Consider the following 21247-nt stretch of genomic DNA (forward strand, 5'->3'; position numbering starts at 1 on the left):
CGTGTCCTTTCACGTGCTTGCTTTAGCAGAACATCCTTTCTCCTTTGCCTTCTTCAGTGAAATGTTCTTTCACATGTCTGTGCCAGCGAAACACCACCAAACACAACTGATTCTCCAAAGAAACCTTAAGTTTCCAGTTCGTGACGCTCATCAAAAGAAGCAATAAAGGGAAGAAGGGAGGAAGCAAAGAGACAGTGGGGCTGAGGTTGCTCAGCTCAGCTGGGGATGTCCTCTCCGAGGAGCTGCAGTGCTGTGCTGAGGAGGATTCCTCCCAGAGCTGTGTGGTTCCTGGGCTTCTGAGTCTCATCTGAGCAGGAACACAGCATCCACCACACTCTCTGAAGTAGAAGTAGAAGACCTGAGAAAGAGCAGCCATGGAGGGAGGGCAGCCATCCATAAAGAAAGAGTTCTGGGGTTGGGGATTTAGCTCAGTGGTAGAGCGCTTTGCCTAGCAAAAGGCCCTGGGTTCGGTCCCCAGCTCCGAAGGAAAAAAAAAAAAAGAAAAAAAGAAAGAGTTCCTTAAAGCAGCAACTGATATCACTTGGAGGTCAAACCACTGTATGACTCTAAAAATAAACATTGGACCTGATGTCCAGGTCACACTTGCAACTAGGTGTCAAGGAGATGTTCAAGGGCAGCTAGTTTATTATGTAAGTATCAAGACAGAAGTAAAGAAGACTGAAAAATGTAAAATCTTTCCAAAACTTGCCTGTGAAGGGTTAAGATTTAAGGTCAGTAGGGGAGGGAGTTGGTGAAGGAACTCCATGCAAATGGAAGAATGGAGAGTCAGAGAACACAGAACTGACAGGTCCTCAGTAGGTAGGATATTTGTAATGGGAGATAATATAAGAGGGATTGTTGGGTTGATCCAGGCTCAGGTTTTGCCAAGAGGGCACCACACGGTACCGAGGTCTGGGAAATCACAAAATGTGGCCTAGATAACAGAATTCATTCTGAGAGTGAGGGTGCCTCCGCCCACAAGGGGCGCTAGTGAGACACGAGGGATAGCTGGCGGTGACCTGGAAACAGGTTATAGCCAAATAGCATCTGAAGTAATTTCAAGGGAAATGCTTCCTGAGTAGCATCCCAGCTTTCGCTGAATTCCACTAGTCCATTGGTCTGTAGATTCTAGACATGCCGAATGCATAGAACAGGACTTGGCATAAAAAATGTGCAAAGCTGGTCTGGGGAGGTAGTTTAGCAGCAAAGAGCACTGACTGCGCTTCCAGAAGGCCTGAGTTCAATTCCAGCAACTTCACACGATGGCTCAAAACCATTTGTAACGGGACCCAGTGCCCTCTTCTGGTATGTCTGAAGATAGCTACTGTTTGTATCTGTGCGTGCATGCGTGTGTGTAAAATAAAAAAAAAATTAATGCACTAAGCTGTGCACCGTCGTGTTAATACTATCTTTACAACACTACATACTCAAATTTCCCTTAATGTCTTGCAGCCTCTCCAACTACAATTCCCATCATGCCCGGCAGTTGTTGTATCAATGATTACCCACATTCCTTAATCCTGTTTACCAGCCCAGCATTCCTAGCTGTCACGCCTAAGAATAACCAATTGAATTGGAGAATGCCAGCGGAGGCTTGTCAACCTTCCGGTCCTAGGGGCGTGGTCACAGCAGACCACGCCCTGCCCCGTGGCGGGTTCTTCCCTCCTGTGTCTGGGCTGTACTGTCGACATGGGCACCACCTGGAGGAGCCCTGGACGTTTGCGACTTGCACTATGCCTCGCTGGCCTAGCCCTCTCACTGTACGCACTGCACGTGAAGGCGGCGCGCGCCCGCAATGAGGATTACCGCGCACTCTGCGACGTGGGCACGGCCATCAGCTGTTCCCGCGTCTTCTCCTCTCGGTGCGTGCAGAAATGAAAAGCATTGGGTCTCTTGAAAAACAGTGTACCTGACGGCCAGGTTGCCAGATGATTTTGGAGTCTGGGGTCGCAGTGTCCGCAGAATAGACACTTTAAGAGCGGACTGCCCCCACGAGTTTTGATGGGTAATCGGACGTGCACACGGGCTGGACCACTCAGAGATAATGGTATTTGAACGCTTTCTGAGGACGCCAGTGAATAACTGTGATTGGAAGATTGGCGGAGGCAGGGCAGTATAGCGAATAGAGACTGAGGGTGATTGGGATGGCACAAAGCGGGAAGAGGTGGTGGAGCGCTGACCGTGCTGAGAGACAAAGTGCTCACTCTGGTTTTGTAGGAGAACCGAATGTCAGTGGGTGGCGAGGGAACTGTAGCTTTGTGGGCCCAAAGCAAATAGATTTCCCAGTTGTGGTCACCGTAAAGTGAAATCAAGCTGGAAAAAAAATTTAACCTTATATTTATTTGTTTGTGAGGTGGCACATTCATGCCACTACATACATGTGGAAGTCAAAATAACTTTCGGGAGCTGATTCTCTTCTACTATATGGGTCGCAGAGATTTAATCCAGTCGACAGGTTTGGCAGCAGGCACTTATTTGCTGAGCCCTCGCACCAACTCCTGAAAAGTTATTGATGGCCTGTGATGACAGGCCAGTAAGAGTAGGGGACAAGGTCGCTGACCTTTGGATTCTTGGTGGGTGGCGCTTCTTGCTAATCACTTTTTCTAGAAAAAAAAGCTCCGGAGGCACCAGGCTGACTGCACTTACCTGGTTCTTTCACTTCCACCAGGTGGGGCCGGGGCTTTGGGCTGGTGGAGCATGTGTTAGGAGCTGACAGCATCCTCAACCAATCCAACAGCATATTTGGTTGCATGTTCTACACCTTACAGCTGTTGCTAGGTGAGTGGCTTTGCCCCCTCATGACCTGTCTTCTGAAATCCAGACCAGCCCCACCTCATGTCTTGGTGACCCAGACAGTTGACAGCCAGCTGCTAATTACTGAGCAATTTCCTCACAAGGAGAACACTTAGCAGGAGTATCCAAGTTGCTTTAGGTTTAGGTAGCCAGAGGCTTGAAGGGCCCTCAAAATTTCCCACAATCTGAGTTTTATGGCAAAGACTCAATTCTTTTTTCTTTTTGTTTAGTTTTTGGTTTTGTTATTGTTGTGTTTTGGTTTTTCTTCTCTCTCTTTCTCCTTTTTTTCTCTCCCCCAAGACAGGGTTTCTCTGTGTAACCGTGACTGTTCTGGAAGTTACTGTGTAAGCCAGGCTGGCCTTGAACTCAGAAATTTGCCTGCCTCTACCATCCAAGTGCTAGAATTAAAGCTTTGGGCCACACCTAGTGAGTTTTGTTCTTTTTGAGACATGGTCTCTCTACATAACCCTGGTTGTCCTAGAACTCATTACATAAAATCAGTCTGGCCTGGAACTTGCAGAGATCCTTCTGCCTTTGCTTCTTGAGTGCTGGGACTGTACACAACCGTACTCAGTTGGTGGGTTTTGTTTTGGTTTTGGAGACATTCCAGGTTGACCTTGAACTTCCTTTTGAGAGGACTCCAATAGGAACTCGTGTTTCATCTTACGTAGTTTAGCAAGAGAATTCACTCTGGGTCCCAAGAATTATTGAACAGATGAGGCCCATCAGATCCTGTCTTAGAGCACTTTCACCAGAAGCACCTGCTGCCTGTCATTGGGGAGGCGTTACAGAGTTCCAGATATACCATTACTGACCCTCTCTTGTTTTACAGGTTGCTTGAGGGGACGTTGGGCCTCTATCCTACTGATACTGAGTTCCCTGGTGTCTGTCGCTGGTTCTCTGTACCTGGCCTGGATCCTGTTCTTTGTCCTGTATGATTTCTGCATTGTTTGCATCACTACCTATGCCATCAATGCAGGCCTGATGTTGCTTAGCTTCCAGAAGGTGCCAGAACACAAGGTCAAAAAGCCCTGAGGTCCCACCTCATGCCAGGCTGATATGACTTGCTTTGCCTTAGCACATGAGCCTTGCCCAAGTGTATCGTGTGTGGGTCCCTAAAAGGCCCTATCCCCCTCATTCAAACACCCCTCTATAACCACACACAGAAAAATGACCAAATGTGCCTCTAGGTTCTGTCCCCATTGGGCTACTTTCTGCTATTGGTCAAAGAGAAGGATTTTGAACAATAAATTTTTCTATGTTGGTCAAGTCTGAAGCATATGTCTGCCAGGGACCCTTCGGGGTGTTGGTCTTTCCGTGTTACTGCCTTCTCTGGAACTGGGATGAGTCAGAATGGAGGGCCTGCCCGGAAGGGGAGCTGCATCATCTCTAGCATGTGTAGTCAGCAAAACCTGACACATCAGCCCCCACGTCCAGGAAACAAGCTTGCGCCTGCTGCCTACAGATCAGACCCTGTCGTAGGAGGGCCTGCTACACACCTGGAGGGCAAACTTGGTTGGAACTTCTTACTATGGTAGAGCTCAAACCCTTGCAACTGCCTCACCCTCCATCCTAGCCAGTCTTAACCCTGTGCAGGGCCAGGATTCTGTTTCTTCCTTTCCTAATGTGTACTAAGGACTTGACATCCCAAGCACTATCTAAGAACCTGTGTTCATTTATGAGGTAATTACCACCATTGTCCTATATTGGTGAGGGAGCTTAGGAACAGAGAAACTAACGTGCTCTGAGACTACCTTTAGTACTGGGAAACGGTTGCGGCAGGGAGATCTCAGATTAACACACATCCCATAATTCACATTGCAGGACTTTCCACAAGGTAAAAGTGTTCTACCATCGAACTATTACCCTAGCCCCTATGTCATAATCTGCGTCCATCTGGGCTATTGGATCATGTCTTCTCCAAACTCTGCTCACAGTTGCCTTTGTGTCAGGGTCAGGTAAAGGTGGAGCTAGCCTAAATTGGGAGTTAGAAGGTGAAAAAGGATGTCCTCTTAGTGTTCTAACCTCCATCCACATGTTTTCAAGAAAGGAGTGCAATGGCCTGCTGGAGAGGTTTGGATGAGAGCCACCCCCTTAAGCAAACCGAGAGAAGTTTATGAAACCCTCCTGGTCTTGGCCTGTAGGAGGCAGGAAAGCGGAGAAGAGTACAGGAGTCTGCCAATGCTTCACAGATGGTGTTTTCATGCAGGAAGTAGCTGACCTACAAGTCAGGCCTGGCTAGACGCTTTCAGATTAGTTGATTTGTTTTTTTGAGACAGGGTCTTGCTTTAGTCCAGGCTGGCCTAGAACTTGTTAGGTAACTCAATCTAAACTAAAAAGTCTGCTTCAGCCTCGAGGTGCTGGGATTACAGGTGTATACCGCTGTATTTAGAAAATGATTTACAGTGTATGAGCATTTGTCTGCATGTGTATCTGCACCACATATATGTCTAGTGCCTGCAGAAGATGGAAAAGTGTTGCATCCTCTGGAACTGGAGTTACTGATGTTTGTCAGCTTCTGTGTGGATTTGGAACTCGACCTGGGTCCTCTGGAAAGAACAGGTAGTGAAGAAACCGTAAGCAATCTCTCCAGGGCCCTAAGCATGTTTTTAAAAAGTTAGTGTGGGTATGTGTGAGCATGTGCATGCACATGTACTGGATATCATGGCGTGTGTAGAGTTCAGTTTGCAAGAATTCTTTCTCTACCATGTCAGTCTAAGGAATTAAATCCAGGTAGTTGGGCTTGGTGGCAAGTGTCTATGTATAGTCCTGGTGAGATGGCTCACCAGGTAAAGGCACCTGGCCATGTGCTTCCTAACCCTGGAACCCACATAGCAGAGGGAGAAAATGCTCACAAATTGCCCTCTCTCTGGAATAAATAATTAGAAGAACAGTAATAAGAAACAGTATTCCTTCCAGTCCAGTTAAAGGGGCCAATTTCTATTTTTTGCTATTACTCTATGTGTTTGAGTGTTTTGTCTACATGTGTGTCTATGTATTCTATGTGACTGGTGCCTTGGGAGGGCAGAAGACAGTGTCAGATCCTCTGGAACTGGAGTTACAGCCACGGTGTGAACTGCCCTATAGGTGTTGGGAATTAAACCAGGTCATGCAGTTAACTGTTGATCCATCTCTCCAGAACCTGCTGCCCGTAAGCATTTAAGTTTTTCAGGTAAGGCACAAACAACTTCATGGTTCAAAGTCACTGGTACAGTGAATGGAGGAATTTAAGATTTGAACTGGCCGGTTACAGGAGCCAGAGAGGGGTAAGGGCCACACAACCACAGCCCCCGAGCTAAGAGATGTTGGCTCCCTTCCAGCCTAGGAAAAGTAACACCTGACTCTTAACCAACTGGGGGCGGAGCAGGGGTGGAGCCAGGGAGACCCAGGTGGCCTTCCTGGGAGCCCGAGCACTGAGTGGCCTGGAGCAGCATGAGGCAGAGCTGGGGACCAGAGCTGCTTATTGTGGGAGCTGTGATCGTGATAGAGGGTAAGTCACTCATGTGTGAGGGAGGGGGAGTGGCACTGTGGGGGCTCCTAAGCCTTCATCTGCCCCAGTAGCCTGTATTTTGGTATGTAAGGGATCCTGAGGGGGCTACAGTCTCTCTGTGGATGCCCTTGGTGTGTGTCTTTTGGGGAGGGGGTTGTTCTTGGGGGTGAGGTGCTAAGGGGAGGTAACACAGCCTGTTGTCAAAATGGCTGTGATTTTCCTAGGCCAAATTACAGCACTTTGGAAGAACTTGTTAATCCACTTAATTCTTTACGGTAGCTCTCTGAGTTTAAGTACTGCTGTTGTTCTATCTTGGTGAGGAAACTGTAGTACAGAAAAGCTAATGTTCTTGAGGCCACAGTCTAATGCCAAGGTTAGAAAGGGAAGGATCTGAGATCACTGTCTGAACGTGTATGTTGCGTGTGCGTGCTCTCCCGCCCCCGTGTGTGTGTGTGTGTGTGTGTGTGTGTGTGTGTGTGTGTGTGTTGCCCCCTCTCTTATCCTCTACTTCCAAAATGACCTTAGGCATGTTCTGGCCTCACTGCCTAGAGGCTGTCCACACCAACCCTGCCTCCGATGTACACAGTAGGCCTGTTTGAGTGAGGCTCTGATGGGCTGTAGGCATGACCAGGACCCATTGGAAAGGTAGACAGTTTGATTCATTAGGATGGGGTGGAGTGAGACTCACTTGGGGCCTCCCCCACTTAGGACATGACACAGACCTCTAATCTACCTTCTCAGGCTTCCACAGCTGAAGGGACAATTAAGCTAATGCTTTTCACATACACAGGCCACCTCTCTGACTCAGTGGAAAGGGCAGGAGTTAGGGGTTCAGAAGCCTGGAGGAGGGTTGGCCTACTCCCAAGGTAAACCTCAGGCCTTGCTCCTTGGGCCCAGGAGTGCTGAGCACAGCTGAGAGAATTAATGGCTGTGTACTCTGAATGAGCTCCAATAAAAGCTGCTTTTCCGCCTCATATAAATGTCTTCATTCTGGGAGGGGCTGGTGAGGTAGCCAGTCATAGATAAGGACCCAAGACCTGTCCTTCAGCTCATCCCCTCCACCCAACCTGGGCTAGGCACCCCTACATCTTGTGTTTTTTCTTCCTAGGTCTTCAAGCAGCTCAGCGTGGTAAGTGATGGGGACTTGGGACCCGAGCTGTACTCCCGTATGCGTGTGGGGAAAGGGTATTGTGTGGTCCTGAGGTCAGGACAGTGTCTGCAGTTGTGACTCGCCCTTCTCTACAGCATGTGGGCAGCGTGGCCCTGGCCCTCCAGAGCCTCAGGAAGGCAACACGTTACCTGGCGAATGGCCCTGGCAGGCCAGTGTGAGACGACAGGGTGTACACATCTGCAGTGGCTCCTTGGTGGCAGATACCTGGGTCCTTACAGCTGCTCACTGCTTTGAAAAGTGAGTCACACTTTGGTTCGGTCTCTCAATTTGAGGGTAGATTTGTCCCTGTACCTCACAAGACTTTTTTGCCTCTAAGATAATAAGTATCATTTATGGAAAACATGCCCTGTAGCAGACACATTACCAGTTTAACCTTAAACCTTAACCTTAGCATGGTAGATGCTTTACAGAGGAGTAAGTAGAGACTGAGGGGAGGGAACTGTGTGGAAAGCCATGTGCTCTGCACATCTTCCCCAGCTATGCTCTTCTCCAGGTTGTCTCCCTTGGCACTCAGCTATTTGGGCCTTGCCCTTTCTCCTTTCAGGATGGGCACAGCAGAACTGAGCTCCTGGTCCGTGGTCCTGGGTTCTCTCAAGCAGGAGGGGCTGAGCCCGGGGGCTGAGGAGGTGGGAGTTGCTGCCCTACAGTTGCCCAAGGCCTATAACCACTATAGCCAGGGATCAGACCTGGCTCTGCTCCAGCTTACCCACCCCATAGTTCACACAACCCTCTGCTTGCCCCAACCCACCCACCACTTCCCCTTTGGAGCTTCTTGCTGGGCCACTGGCTGGGACCAGAACACCAGTGATGGTAAGTACTGTCCTAGACATAAGTCTAGAGTCACAAACAGGATCAGTTCTAACTGTGCTAGCCCTCTGCTCCCACTGTGTCAGAGCTAGACTCAACATTATCTCCTTTGCCAGTTTCCAGGACCCTACGGAATCTGCGCCTTCGCCTCATCAGCCGCCCCACCTGTAACTGTCTCTACAATCGGTTGCACCAGAGGCTGCTGGCCAACCCAGCAAGATCTGGGATGTTGTGTGGGGGTGCACAGCCTGGGGTACAGGGACCCTGCCAGGTTTGATAAGGAATACAGGGGAAGGGAGGGTCTGGTCTAGGGCTGAGGGCCCAATCCTCAAAGTTTAATAGAGGTACAGCCAGCGGGCATCTGGCCAGTATTGGGCTCAGGTGTCTCTACTTTTGGCTTTTTTTCCTGGCTCCAGGGAGATTCTGGGGGACCTGTGATGTGCCGTGAACCTGATGGACACTGGGTCCAAGTTGGGATCATTAGTTTCACATCAAATTGTGCCCAAGAGGACACCCCTGTGCTGCTGACAGACATGGCGGCACACAGTTCATGGCTGCAGGCCCATGTTGACAGAGCAGCTTTCTTGGTGCAGGACCCAGGAGTCGTGAAGATGAGTGACGAGAACAGCTGTGTAGGTAGGTATGAGCATGGGTATCAGGACTGGGATGTGTGGGGATACCCAAGCCCAGGAAGACTTCCTGGGCAGTAGGTGGAAGCGACAAGGAAACAAACTTCAGCTCAGACTTGGAGCCTAGACGTGGCCAACAGACAACTCTTTTAGCTCCTGGGAAAGAAACAGCCCCATTGGGGCCAGGGAGTTTAACAGGTTTGGGTATACAGATGTTCCTGAAATCTGGCTGGTTTCAGGGGGGAAACTCCAAGTTTCCAGGGCAGAGATCCAGGGAGGTGAGACAGGGCAATGACTGCAATGCAAATTGCATGCAAAGTCATTCCTGGGAAGGAAGCCGGATTCTGATATTCAGAACAGCATTACTAAGCTAGGGTTTTAGGGCTGGTACAGGCTTGAAGAAGTGCAGGTGAGGGGTGTGTGTGGAGGGGGGGTGGGGGTGGGCAGAGCCCTTCAGGTAAGACTAGCATGGATACTGTCAGACATTAGGATTAAAAGCATGTACATTGGCTTTGAATTCCAAGTGGCCTACCTGGTCTGGGTTACAGAGCTCTATGCTAAACTACGATAGTTTGGTTACCTTTGGTAATGAGGCTAAAAGTCAACTTAGAAAGGATATAGGGGTCCCCAGCTCCGGAAAAAAAAAAAAAAAAAAAAAAAAAAGGATATAGGAAGATTTGCTAACTTACGGAAGCACTCAGCACAGGCCCTAGCAGTAAGTGACCACTGAATAAACTGGAGGATGTACTTCACCTGTTTCAGCATGTGGCTCCTTGAGTAGTGGAGGACCCCAGGCAGGAGCCCTCTCCCAGTGGCCCTGGGATGCCAGGCTGAAGCACCATGGGAAGCTGGCTTGTGGCGGAGCCCTGGTATCGGAGGTGGTGGTGCTGACTGCTGCTCACTGCTTTATCGGGTAAGCCTTAGGTCTCTTTCCTTTGTGTCCCTTGTCTTAGCTCTGTCACTCAGTGCTGTCAACCCTGCCTCTCAACACAGGCGACAAACCCTAGAGGAATGGAGTGTAGGACTGGGGGCTGGACCAGAGGAATGGGGCCTGAAGCAACTCATTCTGCATGGGGCTTACATCCACCCAGAAGGTGGCCATGATGTGGCTTTCCTGCTGCTGGCTCAGCCTGTGACGTTGGGCCCTGGCCTCAGGCCCCTCTGCTTGCCCTATGCTGACCACCGCCTGCCTGACGGGGAACATGGCTGGGTTCTCGGGCTGACCCGAGAAGCAGGTACATAGGGACGGGGATCCTGGCAGCTGTCCATTGAACGTGGGAGGCCACGGAGGAGGCATCCAGGCTCCTCTTTTTCTCTACAGGCATCAACCACCCCCATACAGTGCCTGTGACAGTCCTGGGGCCAATGGCCTGTAGCAGACAACATGCAGCTTCTGGTAGCACAGGTGTTCCCATTCTGCCAGGGATGATATGCACCACTGTTGTGGGTGAGCCACCTCACTGTGAGGTGAGTTCCAGTTCCCAATCTTTACTCAGCAGACCCCTGGCATCCTCTCACCCTGAACAGACTCTGCCAGGCTTAGCTGCTAGCCCTGCTTCTCACCTGAAACTAAACCCTTCTGTGTCAGCTGGCCCCCAAACCCCTTCTATCTGTGGCAGGAAGTTACCAAGTATAACCTGCTCCTCTCTAACAGGGCCTCTCTGGGGCACCACTTGTACATGAGATCAGGGGGACATGGTTCCTGGTTGGACTGCACAGCTTTGGAGACACCTGCCAAGGCTCTGCAAAGCCTGCAGTTTTTGCAGCACTTTCTGCCTATGAGGATTGGGTCAGCAATCTAGACTGGCAGGTCTACTTCGCTGAGGAGCCTGAGCCTGAGCCTGAGCCTGGAAGCTGCCTGGTCAACTCAAGTACGTTCCCTCTTCTTTAGCCTTGGTTCCCATCTAGGGGAGACCCTATGCACCCATCTAGGCTGCCTGGGTAGAGGACAGCAACAGTCAGACCCATATGGACTTATGAAGCCGGAGTCTCAGCTTCTTGGTTTTTAGGTCTCCCTTGCACAATAGGGGCCAAGATGGTTCCTGCTTCTTCAAAGGAAGTAATAAAGGTATAGGGACGGGGCCAAACTAATTTTCTTCCTCTCCTTCACAGGCCAACCAGCCAGTTGTTGACTGGTGACTCTAGTTTACTCACAGGACGCCAGAAAAGCCAGGCAACTCCCACGTCAACACCCAATTCTACACTCCTGCCCTTCCCCTCCCTGTCTTATGGTTCCCAGCCCTGAGGCAGGTCCAACAGCTGGCTGGCTGGGAATGAGCCTGCCCAGAGATGCTGTCCACGTGTGACACGACGACCCCGCCCCCAAGCTCTGCTTTCCAACAGAGATGTCTCCAGTATTCCCCATACAATCCTCAGATACAATCACACCAGTAGCTCTTGTGAAAAAAAAAAAGTTGTTTTTTTTTTTCCTTTGGGGGGGTGTTGGAGAGCAATTTTCCTTTTTTAAAACTTAAATTGTTACAAAATAGATTTTAGAAAATAAGTTACAAACTATAGTAAAAGGCTCCCCTTCCACAGGCAACTTTCCCACCTGTGGTACTCTCTGAATCCACCTCCCTGGGTGAGAATCTGGCTATCCTAGCATTTTGGCAGAGCCTGGCCCCGGAAGAACATGGTGACAAAGGGTTGGGAAGGAGATCCTTCATCTTTCATGGGCACAGACATGAAGACTACCTCATGCCCTTCTCGAGAAAAAAACCAGATCAGGGTCCTCTTCGTGGGAAAAGGAGATGGGGATGCCCAAGCAACTCCTGAGCAAATGAGGAGAGCAAGCCTCTCCCTGCCTGCACCCCTAACTTCAGTGAACTCTTCTCTGGAGACCTGAAGTTCAGAGGGACAGATTGAGGTCTGCAGGCCACTGGGGTGAGGGGTCCTGAAGCGAGGCTGTAGAGCAGTCCCCTCTGCTTGCTGCTGGTGCCACTGAAGCTCCTACAGAGAGAAGGAGAGGACACTGAGGGAGGCCTTACACCACCTCTCCAGCCCTGCAGGTTATTTCTCGACATAACACAAGCACAAAGACACTCAAGAGACGGGAATAAATAGCTAGGTAGTCAAGTGTTTCCCTACTGTGTGTGAGGCCCCAGGTACCATGCCCAGCAATCCCCAGTCCCCCTCACCAAACAAACCAAGTCCACAAATCCTACAACTCCCAATTTCCCAATTAGTATTGCGCTTTGGCTAACAGGCCCCCTTGCTCATTGTACTTGAAGTTACAAGAAAGCTATTTTTTCAGTTCTCAGGAACCATCACTATTCTATCCTCCCAGTCAAGCTCTGGGCGAAGGCATACCACTTCAGGGACACCACCCTTGGTGGCTGTAGACGGAATGGATTTTCTTCTCTAGATGTGGAATATGAGCTTACAGCTTGCTGAATACGTAGACTGCCCCTTCCTCCACGCCATACCCTTCAGTGGGCTGGGTGGATAATTTACCCGGAGATTCACTGTGATAGAGGATGAGAGATAGGGACTAATGACTGCTGCCGCTCAACTGGGCCTGGCTTCAAAGAAACAATTATCTATGAGTCAGTTCTTCAGTTAAAGGGGCGTGTTGGGGGAAGGTACTGCAGAAAGGGTAGTCTGGTTGGCTTCTTGTAAGATCTACAGCAGAAGAAGGTTAAGATTAAAAGAACAGGGCTGGAGATGATGGCTCAGTGGTTAAGAGGACTGACTGTTCTTATAGAGGTCCTGAGTTCAATTCCCAGCAACCACATGGTGGCTCACAACCATCTGTAATGAGATCTGATGCCCTCTTCCTGTGTGCATGCATGAAGACAGCTACAGTGTACTCACATACAATAAATAAATAAGGCTTTAAAAAAAAAAAGATTAAAAGAACAAACACAAAGATGTAGTGCAACACTCACAGGAAGGACCAGAAGCCTCACTTTCAGCAGTAAAGCCATAAAATAGCAAGTTAGAAGTCACCAACTGAGCAGGAAAGCCCACCTCGCCTTAGACCTGCAGACCATGAACTATCTGCATGGCAACCCAGGAGTCTGTAATCTTCCACCCTTCTCTTTCTTTTTTTTTTTTTTGGTTCTTTTTTTCGGAGCTGGGAACCGAACCCAGGGCCTTGCGCTTCCTAGGCAAGCGCTCTACCACTGAGCTAAATCCCCAACCCCCATCCTTCTCTTTCTTATCCCCTGGCTTCTTGCCAAGAACTCTAGGAAAGACCAGAGCCTAAACAAAGCCCATGGTTTCATCCTTTTGCCCGGGACATCATTACTGACTAAATCAGGATTCTCAGAAGCAGTAGGACCCAGATAACTCTGCTTACTGAAAGGAAAAAGCCATTCCTCTTTGGCTATATAAGAGTCCACACCACTGCCCAACCAACCACAGCGTCCATCTTCCTGACTCAGGCAGGATTCATACCTCAGTGGCTCAAAGGCAGCCAGCCTTTTCAAATTAGATTAGTCCCTGTCCATGCCTCCTACCACTTAGACTCCACTTGATCCTCTTCTCTGCTTGCTCCCCTCACCTCTGGGTCATGCTTTCTCTCCTCTGTGCCCCTCTTTCTGGATCCTTAATCTTTTGCCCAGCTCACCCCACATACCTGAGCTAGACACTGTCCACTCTTCCTGGTGCTGCTGCTGGTGTCGCAGGAAGCTGATTCGGTGGCGGAAGTGGCGAGGACAATGAGAACAGGTGAATGGTCCCTCCTGGGGTGCGTGGACCCGTCCATGGCCCTGAAGCCGGGCAGCGGTTCGGAAAGCCTTCCCACAGATGTTGCAGCTGTAGCGCTTGGGGTCCGTGTGGGTCCTGCTGTGGTTCTTCAGAGACAGCAGGTTGGGCAGAAGTTTGGGACACAGGGAACAGGGGTAGAGTCCAATGGTATGGGCCTTCTGGTGATTCAGCAGGCTACCAGCATGGCGGTAAGAACGCCCACACTGAGCACAGCAAAAGGGACGTTCCTTGTCTTCAGCTGCTGTGAAATTTATTCCTTGTCCTCTATTAGCTGGCTCCCCATTCTCTCCTGGGTCTCTAGGAAGTCCTGATGGGGCCTCCTGATTTTTCCCTGGACCAGGAAGATCCACCTCTAGCATCCCCGCTTGTGGGTCTCTGGTTTCCTCCATCTGACTTGCCCCCTGACTGTGCTCAACAGCATGAGTCTTCATGTGTGTGGCTAGTTCACTGTGGGCCTCAAACACTCTGCTACAGGTACAACAGGCAAAGCTTTGGGCAGCAACGTGGTTGTGGTTCTTAGTGGTCACAGGATTTAAGAACTCTTTGGAACAGAGTAAACAACTGTGACAGTCTTTTCTGTTAATGCTGGCGTTCAAGAGGCCATCAGGTTGGCAGTAGGTCTTGCCACACTGGCTGCAGCAGTGGCTCTCTGGCTGGAGTTGTGAGCTGCTGTCTGCACCATTCCAGCTATCTGTATCTCTTAGAGTAGGACCATTGGACTGGCTCTCAGAGAGGTGACAAGGATTCCTGGAAACAGTGTCTTCCAACTTGCCTTCTGGCTTGGTTAACTGATCCTGAAGAACCCAGGCACCATTGTGATTCATTTGTCCCCTGTCTCCTTGACAGCCATCTACCTTCCCTATCTCCTGTGTAGATTCTGTGACTTCTGAACATTCTGGTCTACCGGGACTGTGCTCCCCAGGCTTGACTTCATGCTCTAGTACTGACTCAATATCATCTGACCTGCCCTCCAGCCCCCAGTCATCAAGGTCCTCCTTACTGTCTTCTGTACCATGTTGGCCTCCCTGGCTACTGGTCAGCTCTAGTTTGCTCTCCTCATGTTCCCGTAGATGTTGCTCTAGAGATCCCTGGCCAGAAAAGCCACAGCCACAAAGAGCACAATGTATAGCTGCTGCCTTCTGGGGCCATCCTGACTGTCGCCGCCGTTGACTATCAGAATGCAGCCTCTGATGGTCTTTCAGGGCTTTGCGGTTGGAATAGGTCTTAAAACAGAAAGGGCAGCTGTAACGGCCTGTCTCATGGTTGCATTGGTGGTTCAGGAGGCTGCCAGCATGTCGGTAAGTCCGGCCACACTCCCCACACCTGAAAGGCCGATCCTCACGAATCAGTTTCTGGGTGCCCCTACTTTTACGTCGCTCAGCATGGACCCGCTGGTGGTTGGCCAGCTGCTTCCGCAGGCGAAAGGCTTTCCCACATTCACTGCAGCAGAAATGTCGAGGGTCTGCATGGATGCGCCGGTGGTTCTTGAGTGACATGAGGTTTGAGAAGCCCTTGGAGCAGGCCTGGCAGCCAAAGTGGCCAGTCTGGTGGCTCTGCCGGTGATTGATAAGGCTGCCAGCATGCTTGTAGGTGCGGCCACATACTTCACAGCTAAAGGGCCGCTCAGAGGTAACCTCAGTCTGACCGCCTGTCTCTAACCCCTGCTCCAGTTCCTCCTCCTTTACAGTGGTCTCCTCCCACACTTCTTCTTTGACACCTGCCAACTCCTCCAAGGGCTCCACTTTAAGTTCTTCCTGGAGCTGCCCTACGACAGCCTGCTCCTGCCCTGCCTCTGCAGCATTCTGGGGTTCACTGCGGCCTCCTGCCTCTGAGATGGGCCCCATTTGGGGCTCTGAGCCTTTGCAGCGAGGGTGGTTCCGCAGATGATTCCGGTAGGCAGCCAGGTTGGGGTAGCAGCGGGAACAGACAGGACAGATGAAATCACCTGTCTGGTGGATTTTTCGGTGGTTCACCAGGCTGCCTCCATGGCGATAGGTCTTGCCACACTGGTTACATTGGAAAGGGCGGGGGTGGGACTCTAGAAAGCTTTCACCGGCCTTCATGCAAAGGCTGTCTGCAACTGTGCCACCTACTCCCTCTTCGGACTTTATGTCCCCACCTTCTTCCAAGACAGAGGTCACTGTGCCCTCAAAGCCATGATCTGCAACCATTTCTGTTGCATCACCTGATCCTTCCAAATGGCTAGGCACAGTCTCTGCCCTATTGCTGGAACTTTGACTTCGGTGGTGACGCTCCAGGCTCCCCAGGTCATCATAGGTCTGACCACAGCAGCCACAAATATGTCCATAGCCTGCTCCATCTAGAGCTTCCACCTCACGCTGCAGCTGATTCAGCAGCTCTGCTTCTGAGAGCTGCAGGGGAGGACTGTGGGTAGAGGCTGTTTCTGCTGTGCCTTCCTCCTCTTCTTCCGAGCCCTCACTTACGCCAGAGGCGCCATGAGCCTGGCGCAGGTGACGCCTGTAGCCAGTCCTCCCAGGAAAGATCATACCGCACAGGCAGCAGAGGAAGGGCTGTGCTGAGGCTACCTCCCCTGGCCTATGGTTCTGGAAGTGACTGCGAAGGGCAGGCAGAGAATCAAATTCCTTTGGACAGAGAGAGCACTGATAGATGCCTGGAGGGTGGCAGGACCTATGGCTCGACAGGTCAGTAGCATGGGGGAAAGAATCCCCACAGTCAGAACATGTGTGAGTGGCTTCGGACTTCCAGACAGTGTTAGTGTCAGCAGAGTAGGCGTCAGACTGGCAAATGCTCTTCTTTTGGTCACTTTCAACCCCAGAAAGGCTACCACAGAAGCCAGTTTCACTGCTCTCATCACCTGGGATGTCTAAGTCGTCAAGGAAACAGGCCTCTTTCTTTTCTAGTCCTTCCTCGGTGCCTATGCCCTCTTTATCACCCAGAAAATGGGCTTCCTCCTTTTTAAGCACACATTCATTGCCTTTAGATCCAACCTGCAAACAGTCCCCATCCCCTTCCAGGTTGTCTTCAGTCTTACAAGGACTTTCTCCCAAAGGATCTTGGGAAGAATCTGGGTCCTCATCCTTTTCCACCTTCAGGGTCCAAGTACCCACAGGTGGGAGTTTGGCTTCTTCTTCACCTGTACTACTATCTTGTTTCTGATGCCTTCTATTCCACTGTCGATTATGACGTCGTAAATGGCTTTTCATAGCAGCCATGGTATGGAAATGCTTGGTACAGGTCCCACAACTGAAGTCTCCTGTCTGGTGGGTCTGCCTGTGGTTGATAAGGCTGCCTGAATGGCGATAGCTCTTGCCACAATCTTGGCAAGCAAATGTTCTAGTTGGTGACAATGTGCTGTCTGTCCTGCTTTTTTCTCCTTCCCTGTGGGTCATGCCATGATGTTCAAGACTCTTGAGATCTTCAAACAACATCCCACAAATACTACACACCAGGGGCACTGTCCTATCTGCTGTTGGGAGGTTACTGACAGGCTCTTCTTCACGTTTGCATATATGTTCCTCATCTGTGTGGAATGGTGCTTCTATTCCCATTGGATCAGGTTGTTCTTTCTTGACAGGGCTGGGTGAACCATCAGTCCCTGGATCTGTACTTCGGCGTGTTGCCTTGCAATGAACCCGCACATGGTTACGCAGAGCCATAAGGTTGGGGTATTTTCGAGGACAGAGTGAGCACTGGTACTCCCCTGTCCGGTGACTGTGGCGGTGGTTCACCAGGCTCCCCCTGTGGCGGTAAGCCCGACCACACTCGTCACACTTATAGGGACGATGGTCCAGGCTGGCAGAGGGGACCTCTTCCTCTTTTGGAGCATTCTCACCTGATACAAGAGCAGTTGAGGACACTGATGACTGACCATCTTCCCCAGTTCCTTGCCGGGGTCTATGATGAGCACGAATATGGTTTTTCAGAGCAGCTGCATTGAATAGCTGCTTGGAACAAATGGAACAGGGGTAGATACCTGTTTGGTGGCTCTTTCGATGGTTGATGAGACTACCTGCATGACGGTAGGTACGGCCACAGTCCCCACAACAGAAAGGTCGATACTCCTCTGAGCTACCATCTTCTAGCTGTCCAGAAGAGCTGAGCTCCCCAGAACCATTCATCATCTCTGTTTTAGATGGCTGACCCCAGTTCCTCTCATCTGCATGTCCATTTGTGGTAGGCATCTCTTTGTCTTCCCATGGTTGTTCCTCCTTTACCCCCTCATGGGACTGTTGATGTTCCAGCAGATCCCGAGGGAGCCGAAAGGCACGCGGGCAGTGAGGACAGTGGTAAGGCCGGTACTGGGCATGCAGTCTCGAGTGATTCTTCAGGGCCATGAGGTTAGAGAACTCCTTGAAACAGATGGCACAAGGGTAGATACCCAGAGTGTGGCTCTGGCGGTGGTTGGTGAGGCTCCCAGCATGTTTATAGGTCTTTCCACACTGGTCACATTTGTACCTTCGCTCCCCCTCAGCAGGCAGAGGCTCATTGGACTCCTGGGCCTCTGTGAAGTCCACTACTGATTCAGCCAAATACTGTTCCAAATTGCTAAGGAGGCTGCTCGCTGCAGTGGGGAGCGGTGGTGCGCCATCAGAAGTGGTGGTGGCTACCCAGTCCCCTGTACTTCCTTTAGAATCTGGCTGAATTTCTAAGCCTTCTCTTTGTTTGGTAGGTGGATCTTCCCAAGTCCCTGATGCTGCCCTGGGATCAGCTCCAGATTCCCACTCACATGTCTCTTGTGCGTGCTTCGTCTGATTTTCCCAGCCTTCCCCAGAACCAAGCCTCTGACCCCAGGAGTCAGTAGACATGGTCTCACTCTGAAGGCGTGGAGTGGTTTTCTTGGCATGTGGGGGCCCATGCCTTTGGTGGCTCTCAGGAGCATGTGTCCTCATATGGCTCTGGAGGGCCAAGGGATTAGAAAAATCCTTGCCACAGGTGGTACAGGGGAAAAGACCAGTCTCATGGTTCCGCTGGTGGTTGGCCAAGCTCCTTGAGTGACTACGATAGGGGTGAGGAATGCCATCAGTTTCCTCCCTGTCCTGGTTAGCAGATGAATGGAGCAGTTCCCGATGCCGTGACAGTTCTGGGAGGTTAGGAAAATGGCGCTGACAGTCAGAGCAACTGAATGAGAGAGGCATGTCCTCCATGGGGCAAAGTGGTAGAAAACCCTGGAGGCTCAGGAGGGACAGACAGGTGGCAGCAGCATTCTCTCTGCAGAAGGGCCAAGGCCTAGAAAGAGGGGGCAGTGGTCAAAAGGAAGGATTGAATCAGTTTTGTTCTTGGCTATATGAGCATGTCACAAAGAGGGTCCCCAACCATCCACGCCAAGGAACCTGCTCTCTATTACGCTTGGAGGTACATTCAGAAGGCTTCACTATGCACAAACTTCTAGAAACATTCCCCTAGGCTTCAGTCATCTCTAGAGCCAGAGAGAAATAAGAAAACTAAAATCTAGAGTCTAGATTCTAGACAGACCTGATTTTGCCTTTTATATGATACACAGTTGATCTTACTGTTCTTCAACTTCTGCACTCTATCATTCTGGAACAACCTAACAAAAATCTGTGCGGGTTTTTCTTTTCTTTTCTTTTTTTAAAAAAAAAAAAAAAAAACAATGAACCAGAACTATTTCTGGTTTTGTTGTTTTGTTTTTTAGATACGGCCTGAGCTCACTGTGAAGCTCAAGCTGCTCTGAAATTCCCTGAGTAGCCCAAGTTGGCTTCAAACTCATGGATTTTCCTACCTCAGACTCTTGAGAGTTGAGACTGAAGGCAGAGCCACAGTTGGCCAGGCCTTACAATAACAGAAGTGCAACCCTTCTTTCCTCAGTCTTCAGTCTGAAAACACTGGCAGACCTGCTGCTTTCTTCAGTGGTCACCTACCCTTCGTAGAAGGTAGAGGCCCTTTTAGGGACGGACCTTGCTTCACTCTTTTCAGCATCGCACTGTTTTCCTAACCGTTAGGCGTATGGTTTACTTCCTTTAAATACATTTAATCCCATCCCATTTCAGGTTGAAATTTCATTCTATCCTCTGCCTTTTCTATCCCCTGCCTACCATAATTTGCTGTCTCCCAACACTTTCCATTTTCTCCTCTACTTCCTCTCTAAACTATGATAACGACTCATGCTGAACAGTAGTACCATGTGCCAAGCACTGCTGCTACACAAGTGTATTTGGGGGGGGCAGGAGGTGGCATTTGAGACAGGGTCTCACTATGTAGCCCTAGCTTCCCCGGTGCTAGGATTAGTCATGCGACACCACGGATAAATTTGTTAGTATATTTATGCCACTAAATTCAAGGCCGTGTTACCTCGCGTTTTACATAAACTCACTTCAACAGGCAACTTTCATTCCAAAACCCTTGCTTCCCCAGTAGCAGCTACTCATTTCTGCCACATCATCTTGCCTTTCTCCGAGGCTGACTACAGTCTCCTGGGACCCTAACACAACTATTTCTAATCTCACCAGTTGAGCCTATTTCCGAAATTTTCACTTCTCAAAACTTCTTCACTCGAGTCCCCTTTTGTTACTCAACCACCATCATATTTCTCTGGAGTCATTAGTCTTTTCTGCCAATTTCTTCTCTAGATCCCTACCTCGCACCAGGAGTGCCTTCTGGTTCCCGCCGCTGGCGCGTCCGTTGGAGGTCGTGAACGGGAGCGCGCCTGCGCACTGGGACCCTTACCCTAACTGCAGCCGCGAGCCCTAAGTGGAGCTGGTGCGAGGGTTCTCGAGCTCATACACACGCACACTCAGGCAGGGTTCCCGGGAGTGGTAGATGAGGGAAAGAGCGGGAGAAAGGAGGAGGCAGGGGGAATAGGGCACAGCTGGTATGAGCCAAGAGTCTAGCCCAGTTCCGCGGACACTTCCTATTGTTACCAGGAACCAGGAAGTGTCCTAGATGCTAATGCTTCCCCCCGAAACTTCCGCCTAGGAACACTTCCTGTCCCTCCTCCGAGCCGTATTTCCACGCGGACACGCTTCCGGCGCTAGGTTCCGGGTGGGCCCAATTCTGCTTGTTTTTTTGTTTTGAGATTGGATCTAACTATGCAGCCCAGGCTAGCCTCGAGCTCGGAGCAATCGTCCTGCCTCAACCTCCAGAAGGTTGGCGCTCACAGGCGGCGTGAGCTAGCACGCTCGGCTGTGGGAGCAACTCTGGCTCCGCCCACGCAGGTCAGTGCGGCGTTCGGATGAATTTAAGCCACACTTCCGTCCAAAGCTGCTAAAACCATTCAAGTGCTTATTCAGTCAACACAGTAATAATAAATATTCTGCAGCCCTGGCTACAGTACTTTGGTGACCGTTTTCACGAGGTTCCATAAAAGACTCTTCCCAAGACAGGCATGGAGGGATCCTAAGTTCACTGTTCGCTGTTAGAGGAAATGTAAAATATAAACGGATTCAGGGACTACAAAGCCTGAGTGCCCTCTCGTATCTTCCCACCTCCTAGCTCTTGGAGACACTTCCGGCGACTTGGCGGGTGTACACCGTCAATCGGCCTGGCGTCCCATCCCCTTAGCACCCAGAAACCCTTCGCAAGATACTTCTCTGCTTCTGTAGATTCGGGGCTGCTTCCGTAAGTTTTTCCTTCCTCCTGAGCAAGGAAAGCGGCCTTCCACTTCCGCTGTCTGGCCGCCGGCCCCGCCTCTACCCTCCCCCCTGCTGG

At 50.5% G+C, this 21247-nt stretch overlaps 3 protein-coding genes across 7 annotated transcripts; 2 read left to right on the forward strand and 1 right to left on the reverse strand.

The window, feature by feature from the left end:
• Window positions 1-1631: 1631 nt before the first annotated feature.
• Window positions 1632-4062, forward strand: Vkorc1 (vitamin K epoxide reductase complex subunit 1). Of its 2 annotated transcripts, XM_032892517.1 has the most exons (3): window positions 1632-1862; window positions 2669-2778; window positions 3626-4062. In XM_032892517.1, exons 1-3 carry the CDS (start codon window positions 1690-1692, stop codon window positions 3826-3828), a joined length of 486 nt encoding a protein of 161 aa, XP_032748408.1. In that variant the 5' UTR covers window positions 1632-1689; the 3' UTR covers window positions 3829-4062. The 2 variants fall into 2 exon arrangements, with proteins under 2 accessions (XP_032748408.1, XP_032748409.1); XM_032892518.1 differs by lacking the exon at window positions 2669-2778.
• Window positions 4063-5047: 985 nt separating this feature from the next.
• Prss53 (serine protease 53) lies at window positions 5048-11277 on the forward strand. 2 transcript variants are annotated; one of them, XR_004386836.1, is made up of 11 exons: window positions 5048-5355; window positions 5881-6283; window positions 7392-7412; window positions 7529-7691; window positions 7999-8264; window positions 8378-8532; window positions 8678-8897; window positions 9653-9803; window positions 9884-10125; window positions 10212-10761; window positions 11003-11277. XR_004386836.1 is itself a non-coding variant. In XM_032892526.1 (11 exons), the coding sequence occupies exons 1-11, from the start codon at window positions 6226-6228 to the stop codon at window positions 11020-11022; spliced, it is 1659 nt and encodes a 552-aa protein (XP_032748417.1). In that variant the 5' UTR covers window positions 6220-6225; the 3' UTR covers window positions 11023-11277. The 2 variants fall into 2 exon arrangements, 1 of the variants encoding a protein (XP_032748417.1); XM_032892526.1 differs by lacking the exon at window positions 5048-5355 and having other exon boundaries at window positions 6220-6283; window positions 10212-10357; window positions 10545-10761.
• Window positions 11278-11285: 8 nt separating this feature from the next.
• Znf646 (zinc finger protein 646) lies at window positions 11286-21246 on the reverse strand. Of its 3 annotated transcripts, none has more exons than XM_032892520.1 (3): window positions 21025-21246; window positions 13470-18808; window positions 11286-11839 (listed from the first exon to the last, which is right to left on the reverse strand). In XM_032892520.1, the coding sequence occupies exons 2-3, from the start codon at window positions 18724-18726 to the stop codon at window positions 11739-11741; spliced, it is 5358 nt and encodes a 1785-aa protein (XP_032748411.1). In that variant the 5' UTR covers window positions 18727-18808; window positions 21025-21246; the 3' UTR covers window positions 11286-11738. The 3 variants fall into 3 exon arrangements, with proteins under 3 accessions (XP_032748411.1, XP_032748412.1, XP_032748410.1); XM_032892521.1 differs by having other exon boundaries at window positions 20267-21246; XM_032892519.1 differs by having other exon boundaries at window positions 20178-21246.
• Window position 21247: the final 1 nt, after the last annotated feature.

The sequence above is a fragment of the Rattus rattus genome, chromosome 2, assembly GCF_011064425.1.
Source record: "Rattus rattus isolate New Zealand chromosome 2, Rrattus_CSIRO_v1, whole genome shotgun sequence".
Classification (NCBI taxonomy): Eukaryota; Metazoa; Chordata; class Mammalia; order Rodentia; family Muridae; genus Rattus; species Rattus rattus.